This window comes from Olea europaea, chromosome 12 (assembly GCF_002742605.1).
Source record: "Olea europaea var. sylvestris chromosome 12, O_europaea_v1, whole genome shotgun sequence".
Lineage (NCBI taxonomy): Eukaryota > Viridiplantae > Streptophyta > Magnoliopsida > Lamiales > Oleaceae > Olea > Olea europaea.
Window position 1 is genome coordinate 2,677,417 of NC_036248.1, and position 14,852 is coordinate 2,692,268.

The 14,852-nt window shown below is 35.3% G+C and overlaps 2 protein-coding genes across 2 annotated transcripts; both read left to right on the forward strand.

Moving 5' to 3' along the window:
• Positions 1-6,416: 6,416 nt before the first annotated feature.
• LOC111405186 (protein TOO MANY MOUTHS) lies at positions 6,417-7,966 on the forward strand. Its single transcript, XM_023033958.1, has one exon. It carries the CDS (start codon positions 6,421-6,423, stop codon positions 7,864-7,866), a length of 1,446 nt encoding a protein of 481 aa, XP_022889726.1. The 5' UTR covers positions 6,417-6,420; the 3' UTR covers positions 7,867-7,966.
• A 2,933-nt stretch (positions 7,967-10,899) lies between these two features.
• LOC111405187 (PTI1-like tyrosine-protein kinase At3g15890) lies at positions 10,900-14,777 on the forward strand. The gene is made up of 4 exons (XM_023033959.1): positions 10,900-11,199; positions 11,446-11,593; positions 13,470-13,732; positions 13,807-14,777. The coding sequence occupies exons 1-4, from the start codon at positions 11,156-11,158 to the stop codon at positions 14,429-14,431; spliced, it is 1,080 nt and encodes a 359-aa protein (XP_022889727.1). The 5' UTR covers positions 10,900-11,155; the 3' UTR covers positions 14,432-14,777.
• The last annotated feature ends 75 nt before the right edge of the window (positions 14,778-14,852 follow it).

Genomic DNA, 14,852 nt, shown 5'->3' on the forward strand with positions numbered 1-14,852 from the left:
ATCTGATTGAGCCGTTTTGCTGAAGATACGGTGTGCCGAATGTGTTCTTTATTCATCAAGAGGATTACTTGGGACAGTTACTCACCTGGTCGGTTGCTGTTATCACTGCCTCGACGACCATAATCGGAGACTACAGGTGGCCTCGCCGGTAGCACCTTCAAGCTGCAACTTGGCAGAGGAATTCTAATCCACCATATCGTACATTCAAAAATTCTTAATAGGATGGTCCTCAGGTTGAAACCAGGAAACTCCTGCTGATTTTTGGAAATACGTTGGTGGAATATGTAGAATGATTTGTATAGCAACTAAGTGGACTTTTTGAGAATGTTTGGTGTGTATATATTTTTGTAATTGTATGTGGTAGGAAAGAGACTTTATAGGAAAGTTCCTTTTTCAAGGAATTCTTTCACGCCTCTTTCCTTGCCGAAAAATTTCACTGTATGAAGAAATTTTCAAATGCTTCCTGTGGCACCTTTTCTTCTTTTTCAAGACCATTTTCATGGCCAAAATGTTCATTGAAAAACTTCCTTTTTCAAGGAGATTTTTATATCTCAGTCAGTAGCTATCTTCTATCATTTTTCTTCATTTCTTGGGTTGCTGTCTTCACTCATTTGGTACAACACTGACCGGAAAATAAAATCCTTTTTTATGTGGAATAACATGATTAACGTAGCGTTTCCCACAGACGGCGCCAATCTGTTGACCTCCAAAAATGGCTCTAACAGGCACCCTAACTTCGTCCCCTCGAAACCTGCGTATGTAGCACCCCGTCAAGAGGCAAAGGCGGCCGGACGAGAAAAGGGTCCGGCGATCGTTTGCACTCCGACGGTCAAGTCAACGGCCGAACGAGAAATAGATATATAGAGTGCAATAGTAGAGAGATGGGGGATTTGGCTAGAGTATTTAGAACATACCTTAACTTGTGAATTGAATCCATATATATAGAGAAATGATGTAAAATGGGCTAAGGCGGGTTAATGGGCCTAAGTTCGAGCCCAGTATGAGGTGAGCAAAGTGATGGGCACTTCGGCTAGGCTTTTATGGCCTCGGTGGCGCCTCGGCTAGGCTTCTTAGAGCCTCGGCTTTGAGGCCCAACACTAATGGGCCTAGCTCGGGTCCAATAAGGTGGCCCAATATGGAGTGATAATTCATAGGCGTAACATTGACTTCAAAACTAATGGTGAATAACATGGACTTCCAAATGAAGTAAATTGCCACTTCATCGCTAAATTAATTAAAAATAAAAGAAACATTTTCATGTGTTTCACGACTTTTATCCACTTTTAACCAGACATTTCATAAAAAAATAAGTGTCCATAATCTATAATAATCTATACCTAACATGCTCAAATGAAATTAAAATCCAATGTTTCATAAAATGTAGAGTCAATTTTCAGTGGCCTCTGTTCAATTTGCCATCAAGATTGCAACTAGGATTAATGTGTTAGCAAGGACAATTAGGTTCTACAGTAAAAATATAGACCATGTTTATAGTGAGTTGCTGGGGAAAGACAACTTGGGAATGCCTTGTGGCTAAAAATTTGAGGTTTGGACCTACCTTACCAGAGGAACATGCTACTTCACTTATTCGGGATATTTCCAGGCAAGAAATAAAGAATGCATTACTTAGCATTGGTGATGACAAGTCGTCGGGACTGGATGGGCATACATCTTACTTCTTTAAAGAGTCATGGAATATTGTTGGTGATGAATTTATGGAAGCTATTGAAGAATTTTTTGCTTCAAGTTCCCTCCTTAAGCAAACAAACCACACCGTCATTGCCTTGGCTCCTAAGGCTAATCATTCCACTTCGGTTGGTGACTATAGGCCGATTGCTTGGTGTAATGTTTTTTAAAAAGTGATCAAGAAGATACTTGCATCTTGATTGGGATCAACTCTTGATTCCATTATTAATAAAGCTCAAGCAGCTTTTGTGGAAGGTAGAAGCATGACGGAAAACATTCAATTTGCTCAAGAGCTTATGAGGCAATACAATCGGAAGATGATATCCCCTAGATGCCTTCTTAAGATTGTTTAAAGAAGACCTATGAATCGGTGAAATGATATTTCCTAAAGAATGTGCTAAAGGGATTGTTGTTTCCTATTATGTTTATTGATTGGGTAATGGAGTGTATTTCCATCCTAAATGCTCTCCACTAAAGATCACACACTTGGCTTTCCTGAGTGATTTGATGCTCTTTGTGAGAGGCTATGTGACCTCGGTTAGTATTTTGATGAATTGCTTAGCTAACTTTGGCAACATGTCAGAGTTAAAGATGAACGTTGAGAAGTCTAACTTATATATGGTGGGGTTCATGGACAAGAGATGGAGGAAATTCATGATATTGCAAACATCCCCAAAGGTTCTATGCCTTTTTGCTACTTGGGCATTCCTGTTGCTGCACCGAGGTTGAAAATCAGCTATTATCATGTCCTTATCAACAAAATCACTGTATATTTGGTCTAGGGCATCTTTATCTTATGCGAGTAGGACGGAGCTTTTGAGAGCTGTGCTTCAAGGGGTTGAATGTTTTTTGTTATCCATTCTTCCCATTCTGGCCACGGTTGCTTCTAAAGTCATTTAACTTTGCCGGAACTTTTTATGGAGATCTAACAAACCATTGGGTGCATGGAGTAATATATGCTTACCTAAGGATGAAGGTAGACTTGGGATCAAGGATATTAAAAGCTGGAATTCTTCTCTACTTGCTAAAACGCTTTGGAACATACATTGTAAGGACACTTTGTGAATTAAATGGGTAAATCAAGTATACCTTTGGGAGAGTAATATTTGGATACATATGCCAAGGAAAGAGGACTCTCCTTTACTCAAAAAACTGCTGGATATTAGGGATAGCATTGTAAGGGCCAAACTCACTGTTGAACAAGTTGTTGGCACTCTATCCAACTGGATTTATGATGGCAGATTTAGAAACTCAGCTGCATATGAATTTTTTAGGCCGAGGGGTGCTAAGATAACTTGGGTCAGCTCTGTTTGGAATGTTGTTGTGACACAAAACACGATTTTATCATGTGGATGAGACATCAGACCACCTGTTCTTCAGCTGCTCGTTCACTCATTTAGTCTGGGAAATTATCCGTGCTTGGGTAGGTCTTCGAAGGTCAATGTCTACACTTCCTAGTGTAATGAAATGGATTAAAAAGGAAAGTTGAGGCACATTTTAATATAGCAAAGCTAAGCGCATTGCACTTTCTTCAACCATCTATCACATTTGGATTGCAAGAAATAGAAATATTTTTGATGATCTTATACCACATATTGATAGTATTGTGCGACGGATCAAAACACATGTACACAAAGTAAAGTTTTCTTTGTATCCGAATGTTTTAATTCAATATGAGTCTCTAGCTACGGGTCTCTAGGTCATATTGGTCATTTTCTTTTTTAGTTTTATTTGTTTCGCTCAGGAATGCTTGGTGTAGTTGTATAGACACTTGTTTTGGATTTGTAATGCTCGGTGTATTTGCATCTGATTTTGATCAATATAATTCACATTTACCGATAAAAAAAACATAGATCATGCATAACGATTCAGTTCTTTTTTGCGAAAGCATAGTGGGCCCATTAATTGGTTCAAGGTTCATCAATTTTCTTTCCCTACAATTCCTCCGTTTTCACCTTTGCACTCCTTCCCTTTTCTGATAGGTATGTGGTTGTCGAACAAAACTACAAAAATAAAAATAAAGATATAGTAATAATAATAATAATAAATAAATAAATTTGTGAAGCTCCTTCATCTTCTTATTATTTAAGACAAGTTTTGAAATGTGAAGATTTCTCTTATGTCGTGTATTATTCCCTTGTCAATAACAAGGCATAAGGCATTTATAACCTTTCGTGGGGTTGAAAGTCCATTGCAAATTAGTAGATGGATGAGGAAGAGGAACGATTGATCTAAAATCAAAAAAGAATTTTCCCGTATAACTTGATTTGACATGGATGGAGAAGTATTGAGAACAAGTGAAAGTCAATGTTATCCATCCTTAGCTCTTAGTGTCTATGTCATCAATTTTTATTACGTATTCTGACAGCCCACTAATGGAGTGACCCAATTTTTGTTAAAACTGAAGTTGGAGGATCAAACAAGCAATTAAAATTTAATGATCCACTAGTAGGTGAGATGGAAGTTTAGTGACCTCCAATACAATTAACCCTTCAGAAGATAAATTTTATTGTGTAGTCATGAATCAACAAATGCATAAAAGGTAGTGATGGCAAAATATCGCGCTTTGTATTTGTTACGAACTTGCTTCAACTTTTATTTTCATTTTATTTTATGTTTTTCCAATTTAACAAATTTATAAAAAAAATTAAAAAAGCTAAATGCTTGTTTACAATTTGCTTATAATCGATCAAATTACTTTTTATCAAGACATTTCGGCTCACATTACTAATACTTATCCATAACTCATTTTCATTTATTTATAATTTAAACCAATTATAAACATCTCCCAACCATACTAGTGAATAAGGACATAAAATGTTAATATTTCAATCGTTGCACTGTTACACCCCTTGCTCCTCCTATCAGAAAGCGAGCTTAACAATTTAATTCGAATTGTATTGGAAAATGGAAATAATTGCCCGACATTTTTGTTTTGACTTGAGATGAAAATACCCGACGATCATAGAAACCCTAAAAGAAAATGAGTTAAAGCATTCAAGTTTAAGAAATGGATAGATTATGTTTTTTATTCTAGTCAAAATTCAATTATGTGAGTGCACTAAACGCTTGAAAGACAATGTGGAACTTAAATCTCGATAAGTAAAAAACAAGGCAAGATAGAAAAAAAAAAAAAAAAAATTAGGTCAAGTGTTGAAAACGAAATTCGAGTTGGGCTTAGGTCTTGGAATTCTCCTTTGGTAGGCCTCGACCTTAATGGACCCATTGAGTCAGAAGCTTTAAATGGATTGTATCCTCATTGTCCCCACAAATTCAACGGTCATTATGTTGAAATTAAGCACGTGTTTGATTCTCATTCTTTGAAAAAAAAATATATATATTTTTAGATAGTGTTTTGACATCATTTCAATCACATATTTTTCAATAAAATAATATTACATGCAAATCCAATTTTTTTTTAACCACACATGTCCCAATATTATATTATTCAAAAAATCATTATTATCAAAAGAACGGGACTCGAATAAGGGCTAAACCAATTTTGTTACTTTGAGGAGATAATAAAAATTAATTTTATTATTATGAGAAGGTCGTAACTTTAGAGGTATAGTTAAATGAAATATTGTTTTCGCTTAGTTATCCTCTGTGCAAGTGGTATTGAGATACAATATAAACTACACTAATAATTTATTACTGGAGCATGTCAAATTCAAGGTATAGATATTGATAGATAGATTTACATAATTTCAAAAAAAAAAACTAGTTTATATATTTGCATAGTCTGAAATTTTGCATTCTGTTTAATGCTTTTCTCTCAATGTAAATTCTATAAATACACCGTATAACACAGCCATGCAATATAGAAATAATTATTATTCTATGGAGGCAAGTTCCTCAAGATAAGATCTGGAAAAATTAAAATTAATTACAACATGGAGTTTATTTTTATTAATAACTGTTTCAAGTTGGGATAAAAAAAAATTATGACTAAACGTGGAGGTTATTCCCATATAGAGTATTGTTATAGAGAAGTCAGCCCCCCCCCCCCCCTGAGGCATATGTCAGTGGTGCAAGAGATAAGAGTGAAGTATACTCAATTTTGTTGGCAGCCGTAGTATGATTGTTCGATTCCTGAAATATGGATTGGGATTCTTAGTGGACACTAGTATACAGACAGTTCTTGTTCCCTGACCTGTTGGAGCACATGCCGCGATTAACCTCTTTCACGATGTTCAAGGGGCTGGGCGGTGGGGGACCTTAAGGTTGGAGTTCAACCTTTTTTTGTTATAGAGAAGTGTTAGTGTGGAACTGTGACGATTTTTTGATATAGTAAATCATTTCTTAGTTTTAGTATTTTCTCCTCCTATTTTATTTTTCTTCTGTGCAGCAAAATAAGGAATTTGTCTCAATTTTCAACAATGTTTTGCTACTAGTTTTCCCAACAAAAGTGCCCAATGATTTTTCCAATTCATCACTACGCTGACAAATGACCGGATTTTGTAAATTTCCAGGTGTTATTCTGTTAATATTCCTAATGAAAGTGCCCAATGTCCTTTTTTTTTTTTTTTTGACTCCGTCCCTGATACCCGTGATGGGTATTAATTCTCAAGCTGGTGTGTTTATTCCAACTCTCAGTTCTCGTGAATTCCATAAATACCATACTTCCCCACATTCACCAACATATTGCATGTCATAAATGTCCTTAGCTACGACTATATATATAGCATTCATACAACTAAATATCCAATTTATTAATTGCTTCTTGAATTGGAAATGTCTCTCTCTTTGCTGACTACAATTCTGGTAATTCTCATCCACACTCATTTGGCCATGTCCTTCACAGTAATTCTCCCGGATTCAGCCCAACTCGAAGGTCCTCAACCCGGTTCATCCATGGCCAAAAATGGAGCAAAAACCGACCCGCAGGAGCAACAAGCGGTCTATGATATCATGCGAGCCACTGGAAATAGCTGGGCCACTGATATCCCAGACGTCTGCCGCGGCCGGTGGCATGGCATTGAGTGCATGCCTGACAAAGACGATGTCTACCATGTTATTTCTCTCTCATTCGGAGCCTTGTCGGATGATACTGCATTTCCGACTTGTGACCAGACCCGGTCATCCATTTCACCTTCCATTACCAAACTCCCACACCTTCGTACCCTGTTTTTCTACCGTTGTTTCAGTTACAACCCACAACCCATTCCGTCTTTTCTGGGTCAGTTAGGATCCGATTTGCAGACCTTGGTTCTGAGGGAAAATGGGCATATAGGATCCATCCCATATGAACTCGGGAATTTGACCCGTTTAAAGGTAATGGATCTTCATAAAAACAATTTGAACGGGTCGATACCAGTTTCACTGGGCCGGATTTCCGGTCTAAAGTCGTTAGATTTGAGTAGTAATCAACTATCCGGTTCAATTCCCAATCTTACCTTTCCTGCAGTAAGCGTGTTAGACCTCAGCCAAAATCATCTGTCAGGTTCAATACCAAACACGCTCTTAAGCTGCAATTCTCTCTTAAAAATAGATTTAAGCCACAATCGTCTCTCCGGTCCTTTGCCTAATATTAACGGTCTTGAAGAACTTATTCTCGTAGATTTGAGCTACAATAGCTTTATCGGTCCATTTTCAGGTCCTCTAAACAATTTAAATTCTCTCCAATCTTTGATTCTTAAAGGTAATCCCTCAGTGTCTGCAACTATTCCAAACAATGCATTCGAAAATTTGAACAATCTAATAATCTTAGTGTTGTCGAACATGAATTTACAAGGTCAAATACCAGAGTCACTAGGTCGATTACCGAATTTACGTGTCCTACATCTCGATCGAAACCGTTTGAATGGATCCATCCCTACGAGTTTTTCAACATTGAATGGTCTTAGCGAGCTGAGGTTGAACAATAACCAATTAGTCGGATCCATCCCATTCAGTCGAGAAATGACCTGGAGAATGAGAAGGAAATTGAGGCTAAACAACAATTTAGGACTGTGTTATGATGCAAAAAGTGGGCTTGGAGATGATTTAGATGCACTGTTTGATGCAGGAATTGGCCATTGTGACAAAACAAAACCAGTACCATTGCAACATATTTCTACAGTTGATGAGGGTATAATCAGATCAAGTACAGAATCAGCTGCTTCACTTCGTAAACTTTCACTTCTCAGTCAAATAATTGAGTTGTCAGCCGTTTTTCTATTTACTTTCTGTTTATTTTGAGGAATAATTTTCTTGAACCTATAGAGAAAAGTATTATTGTAAATGAGTTGTTCGTTCAGTAGTGTATTGTATGAAGAAAAATTGACTAAAATCTTTTTCATTATATTGTACAATATTACGTATCAAACATAATGACATCCTAAACCGTCATTAGTATGTTCACTTGGGCCTAAAATGGGCTGAAATTTGGCTATAATAGCATAATTGCATGGATTGGGCAAATATAGCCTTTGTTTGAGTCACATTATTTTGAAAAAAATACATTTTTGAATAGTGTATTGATGAAAAATGTGTGGTTAAAAAATAAAGAAAATTTTTAGATTTACGTGTAATATTATTTTATTTAAAAATGTGTAGTTGAAATGATATCAAATCATTGTTTAAAAATGTATTTTTTTCAAATAATGTGGATCAAACATGGCTATAGTAAGCTTGGCCATACATGTCAATTGACACAAATAGTATTAATTAATATGAAATTTGACCACCAACTCTATATAACCATGTCCGGGACGCATCCTGATCACGACAGGGATACTGCCTTATTTTCAAGCATTCTAGGCAAGGTGTGCAGGCCTGAAAATCAGGTAGCGTCCCTGCCATGGCTAGGACGCATCCCGAACATGGCTATTTATTTATTTACGTATAAAATATTTTATTGTGAGAATGTGGTCTTAAATATGAATTTTCGAAAAGAAATTTTTTTTTGGAGAATAGTAGGCGGCTTAATTTGAGGCTCCATTACTTATTGTAATAACTTGTTAATCTTGAAAAAAAAAATGAAAAACTTCAATTTTTTACATCAAATATTTCATTTTCACTTGTTCGAATTTCGAAATCAAATGAAAGACCCACCAAAACATATATAAAGGCCCACCAACTATTTAAAATTTCAAAAAAATTCAAAATTTCCAGTCGAATTATATGGATTAGGATGAAAAGCCGATCAGCATTATGTCGAGTCACTACTTTTAATTTATAGCGTAATTGGTCCCCCTAAAAAAAAAACCTTTTAGTATGCACGTAGATTGCACATAAGAAGTGGCTATTTTGCTTTTGAGCGGGATCAAATGGTTCTAAAACTTTTCATTCAAATGAACACAATTGGTTTAGGAATAAAGTCGTTTATAAAGATGAAAATGACATAAAGCAGTATAGATGATGAGATGACAATACTCTATTGACTGATTTAAATTTGTTTTGTATCCAACATTCAACAAATATTTGTCAACCAATAATCTATCAAAAACTATAAAAGATTTATATATATATAGCATTTTTCTTAGTTCGGTATATGCTATTCAATAGCTCTTATTTTATATTTATTTCAAAGGACAATTTTATCAAACTTTAGGGAATGTTTGATTTTGAATTTTGAATTTCCCGTTTTGAAAGTTTGTTTTAAAATGGTTAAAAACACGATTGATTTGTCATTTTGAAAAACTGTTTTTCAAAACAAAAAACGAAAAGATAGATTTGATTTGAAATTTTGAAAAATTATGTTATATGTTCTATTTCATGAAATTTGAGTATTCAGTAAAGCAAAACAATTTTATGTTAAATATATTATCAATTAATATATACATTATAAAATTGGTAAATTTTACAAAAAAAAAATTCTCGCTACAAAAATAAAAATAAATTGAGTTGTGTTATAAAATTAAAGGGAAGAGAGAAAATAAGAGAAGAAATAAAGAGTTAAAACTCAATTGTGTATTATTATGAATCAATGTCCTATATTTATATGGTCCAAAATAAGAGTTACTATTGGAATAAAATAGATCTTCTAAACTATAGATAAGACTTATCCATGTATCATGATAATACTAAATAATCATCAATAATTATCTCATTATTTTACAACACTCCCCTTTGATGATTATTTGTACAATAACTGCTTCGTTAAAACCTTGTTTAATAAAAACACAATTGGAAAAAAATCAAACAAAGAAAAAAGAGTACAATTATTTTGGAGTACTAAAAATAAATGTTGTCTCATTAAAACATTGCTAGGAAAATTCAGTGAGACAAAACCTAAACTAAGGAAAAAGAGTACAGCTACTCTCCCCGATGTTGATCACTAAAAATCTTTGAGTCGACACATTCCAATCTCATGAACTAATTTCTTGAATGTAGATGTTGGCAATGTTTTTGTGAATAAATCGGTCACATTGTCACTTGAGCGAATTTGTTGAATATCGATATTGCCATTCTTTTGAAATTCATGTGTATGAAAGAATTTTGGAAAAATATATTTCGTCTATCAACAAACCAAATGTACTTTAAACGGACATAAATTAACTCAAATAGCAATTTCGAGATAGTGTGAGTACTTGAGCTCCATTACAAAAAAAAAAAAAATCCTTTTTTTTTTCCAAATTTATCTTTAACCACATTTTTCAACAAAATAAATTTATAGTAAATTTAAATTTTTTTGACCTTTTAACCATATATTCTTCATAAATAAAGAAAAACATTGTTATTAGAACATATTTTCCTAACAAACTTTGAACCTAGTGAACAAAATATTTGTAGAATGGGGCCCATGCCTCCAAATATGGGTTTGAAAATTGAAACGGAAGAACAGCGAAAGTCCGCACGAGACACCGACACATCCGCTGTCGAATCAAATACTTACGTTTCACATTTCCTAATAAAAACCTTTGTTTTCCCTTTTTGCCCTTTTTCCTCGTACTGCCCTTGATTGATTCATTATTTTTAAAATATATTTTTCATTTATTTTTTAACTATAAACTCCGTTTGGTATACATTAATATAAAAATAAAAATGAAATATATAATTGTTACGGACCCTACATAAGAGATGAAAAGTCAAATATAGTGGCTTGATGTGATGAATAATAATCATATTTTTCATTTTAATGAACAAATAATGAGAAACAAACGAGAACTATATATTCTTTAATAAGATAATATTAAATATAAATTTAATTTTTTTCTTTTATTTTTGAAGTGTGCATTTGTTGTCAGCCTACCATTCCAAAATGCTTTATACACTAAAAATGGGTCTAAACACGCTGTAATTATTATTCCCTATGTACAGCTTTAATAGTCAATCAGAGAGATTTTGTTGACCGTTATAACATTTGCTTCCATCACAAGGGTTAAGATTCTTGTAAAAGTGAGTAGTTTGAGAGAAAATTCATTAGAGAAAGCTGTTCCAGTGATGGGTTTATGATAGAAGGAAGATTTTGATGGCTGCTTTTATTATCTATTACGATTCCATCTGAAATTTTTCAGACCTAGTGTAGTGGGTTGTTCGAAAGACTATGGCTTTTTGCTCCATGTTTTGTTGTGTTAAGAATTCAGATCGGTATGTGCCTCTGTTTCTTCTTATGTTTGAAAGGGTTGGGGTTTGTGTTTTAGTACAAAGAGCGGTCGGATTTTAAGATTGGGGTGCTTAAACGAGCCACCAAGAGGGAATCAATACTCAGTAGGCCGGATCAAACTTGGGGGCTTATGTAATTTTTAAGCAAAAATAATGGTGCTTGTTTTTCATTTTCATTTTTTGAAACTATGTTTTGGAAATGTGGTTATTGGGATTTTGAATTTTGTACAGGAAAAAGCAAGGGAAAAAGGAGACAACATGGAGGATTTTTTCTCTGAAAGAACTGCAATTGGCTACCAACAATTTTAACTATGATAACAAGCTTGGGGAAGGTGCATTTGGCAGTGTTTATTGGGGTCAGCTATGGGATGGTTCCCAAGTAATTATTTCGTTGAAACTTTTAATTACTTTTTGGCTTGTTTGATAAGGTAGACTGTCCTTACCACACATGCCCAGTATGTTTATTATTAGGATAGTTTAATGATAAATGAAGCATAATGAATTAGAAACAATGACTGGTATACTAGGTGGTGGTTATTTAGTAGAGGCAGGTTAGGCGAATGAGTTCACTGATAAGGGTAAAATCCATATTATGTTGATACGAGGTTAAGTTGATTACCTTAAGTATTGATATATCTCATGTATGATTGTTGTTTGCCATAAAGCACTCATTGGTTGTATTTCACTTATTTTGGATAAGAGAACTAATATTTTTGCAAAGGAATTGCTTTGTTGCTTCGATTTCTTCTTTGGTTACATTAATTTGAGCATGTGAAACTAAAAATTGAATAGCTTGAGTCCATAGTAATCCGAGTATATTTCATTTAATTATGGTCGAGCCAATTCATATCATATTTTATTCCCAAGGGCAAGTGACACTATGATCTTGTGTATATTTTGTATGAAAACAGCTAATACTTATTCCCAATAAACTTGAAGCCATCTGTATGAATCCTTGAACAGCTCGAGTCCATAGTAATCCGAGTATATTTCATTTAATTATGGTCGAGCCAATTCATATCATATTTTATTCCCAAGGGCAAGTGACACTATGATCTTGTGTATATTTTGTATGAAAACAGCTAATACTTATTCCCAATAAACTTGAAGCCATCTGTATGAATCCTGTTTTCGCCATTGTGATCTATTCATTACTACTTCTGGGAGATCTAAAGCGACTAAATCCTTAGCAATTCAAACACGCCAGTTCAGTTTTGATCTGCCACTTTCTCGTCTAATATACTGTTGAAATCATGTCACTCTTATGTATTGCAATCTCTTTAGGTCAATGTAAAATATGACCGAACCACCTGAGCCATCATCATTCCATTAGTTTATCATCAATTGATGCCACCTCCACCTCAAATATATACTCTTTGAAGGTTAAAAATATCTGGTATACTGTGCATAAATGTAGTGAGGTTTATCAACGGATTACCTAATTGGCTTTCCTTGGTCCTCTTAGTTGCCTCTTTGTTAATGATATTTGTAGGTGAGGAATGGTGTGTTCGTTACCTCTACCTGTAAGTTATATGCTTAATCTACTATAATAAGACTTCTATGTTTGCGTTACCTTTCACGTTGACTATTTCATTGTTCCATTTGCTGGAGTGGTTTTCCCACACCCAAATACTTAAATCAAAGCCTTGTGCAGAAGTCACCCTTCTCCTAGACATTAAAAATTGTGGTCGTCTTTTAGTTCCACTCTTCAACCATGTTGTCCCTCTCCATGTATATCTTATATGCACATTTGCACTGTGTAGTTCTAAACTAAATCAAAGGTTGAATTTACCCATTAACACTTCCCCAGCCGTGTTCATATTGTTTCAAGTATTCTTAGGTGATCTAAAAAGGATGCCATCAATCCACCAGTGCATAATACTTCTACCTTGTCTCTTAGTGTCAAAATTTTTTGGGGTTTGAAACATTTTGATATTGTATTTTGCCTTCATCGAGGTTGTACAGATCCATGACTGGACAAGATGGGGCATGCATGAAATGTCCACTTGGAAAACTTGTTGGTCAACATAATATTCCTAGTTCCTTTGTGAATGGAATTATGAAGTTGGTTGCTGTCTAAAATGGCACATTTTGCCGTTATCTTCAGTCTTTCTCTCTTCTCATTTTAGCACTGTTTTTTTATGCCGTATCTAAGCAGATGTTGTTATATTGTTTCCTATCTGTGAGTAGGCTATGCTAACTCCAACTTATTACATTCTAGACATTAGATTCCTTTCTGACGCATAGTTTTGCAGATAGCCGTTAAGAGGTTAAAATCTTGGAGCAACAAAGCAGAGATGGAATTTTCCATAGAAGTCGAGGTACTGGCTCGTGTACGGCACAAGAACTTGCTAACATTACGTGGCTATTGTGCAGAAGGGCAAGAGCGTCTGATTGTGTATGATTTCATGACTAATCTGAGCTTACTTTCTCATCTTCACGGGCAACATTCTGCCGAATGCCAACTTGATTGGAATCGACGGATGAAAATTGCTGTTGGAGCTGCTGAGGGCATTGCGTGAGTACTATATGCATTTTCTCCCCTCCTCTATCCCTTTTTCTTGTTTGAACTAACATTTTGTGGTGTTCTAGCTATCTACACCACCATGCGATCCCACACATAATCCATCGAGACATTAAAGCTAGCAACGTGTTGCTAGATGGAGATTTTCAAGCCCAGGTTGCTGATTTTGGTTTTGCAAAATTTATACCTGATGGAGCCACACATGTAACCACTAAAGTTAAAGGTACTTTCGGCTATCTTGCTCCAGAATATGCAATGTTAGGAAAGGCGTCGGAGAGCTGTGATGTTTACAGCTTCGGCATTCTTTTGCTCGAGATTGCTAGTGGCAAGAAACCTCTGGAGAAGCTCAGTTCAACAATGAAGCGGGCAATTACAGATTGGGCCCTACCCCTGGCATGCAAGAAAAAATTGGATGAACTTGCAGACCCAAGGCTTGAGGGAAAGTATGTTGAAGAAGAATTGAAAAGGCTTGTCTTTGTTGGGCTAGTCTGTGCTCATAACCGACCAGAGAAGAGACCAACTATGCTGGAAGTTGTTGAATTACTTAAAGGAGACAACGAAAAGATTGCCAATCTGGAAAACGATGAATTGTTCAAGACCATTCCAGCTACAGACTCGGGTGCTGAAGACAGCCCTGAGTTCTTCTCAGAGGAAAAAGAACCAAAAGAAGAAATTGAACATGCAAAGTCCTAGCTGCATAAACTTAATAAACAGCTAGCCTTGCTTACAGAGAAGTAATTTTTCCAAGGAAATACAGGTACATGAATGCAAAATCGTAGCTGCATAAACTTAAAGGGCATTGCATCAAACATTTTCTCATATTTCTTGATTTAATCTACATATTTGAAGATTGTGTGAGCATAATAATCACAGATCTTGGGGTAGGCGTTTTCAGGTAACATGTACACACTGTAGTGACTTGGGTTGTTTATCATGAACAATTACAACGCTGCCCCCATTTTTTTTAGGCCGGATTGTTTATTTTGTGTGTGGTAATCAAAACTCTTGCTACTGCAAATGATGGATTGTTGTTTGTTCATCCCTTCTTCCTCACCCCCCCCCCCCCCCCCCCCCCCCCCCCCCCCCCCCCCCCCAACACACAACAAAAAAAACA

Excerpts from the sequence above, each read along its gene's own strand:
- LOC111405187 (XM_023033959.1), top strand. The coding sequence starts at position 11,156 with ATGGCTTTTTGCTCCATGTTTTGTTGTGTTAAGAATTCAGATCG. Across the intron at positions 11,594-13,469 it reads AGCTATGGGATGGTTCCCAA|ATAGCCGTTAAGAGGTTAAA; the intron begins GTAATTATTTCG and ends ATAGTTTTGCAG. Across the intron at positions 13,733-13,806 it reads GGAGCTGCTGAGGGCATTGC|CTATCTACACCACCATGCGA; the intron begins GTGAGTACTATA and ends GTGGTGTTCTAG.
- LOC111405186 (XM_023033958.1), top strand. The coding sequence starts at position 6,421 with ATGTCTCTCTCTTTGCTGACTACAATTCTGGTAATTCTCATCCACACT.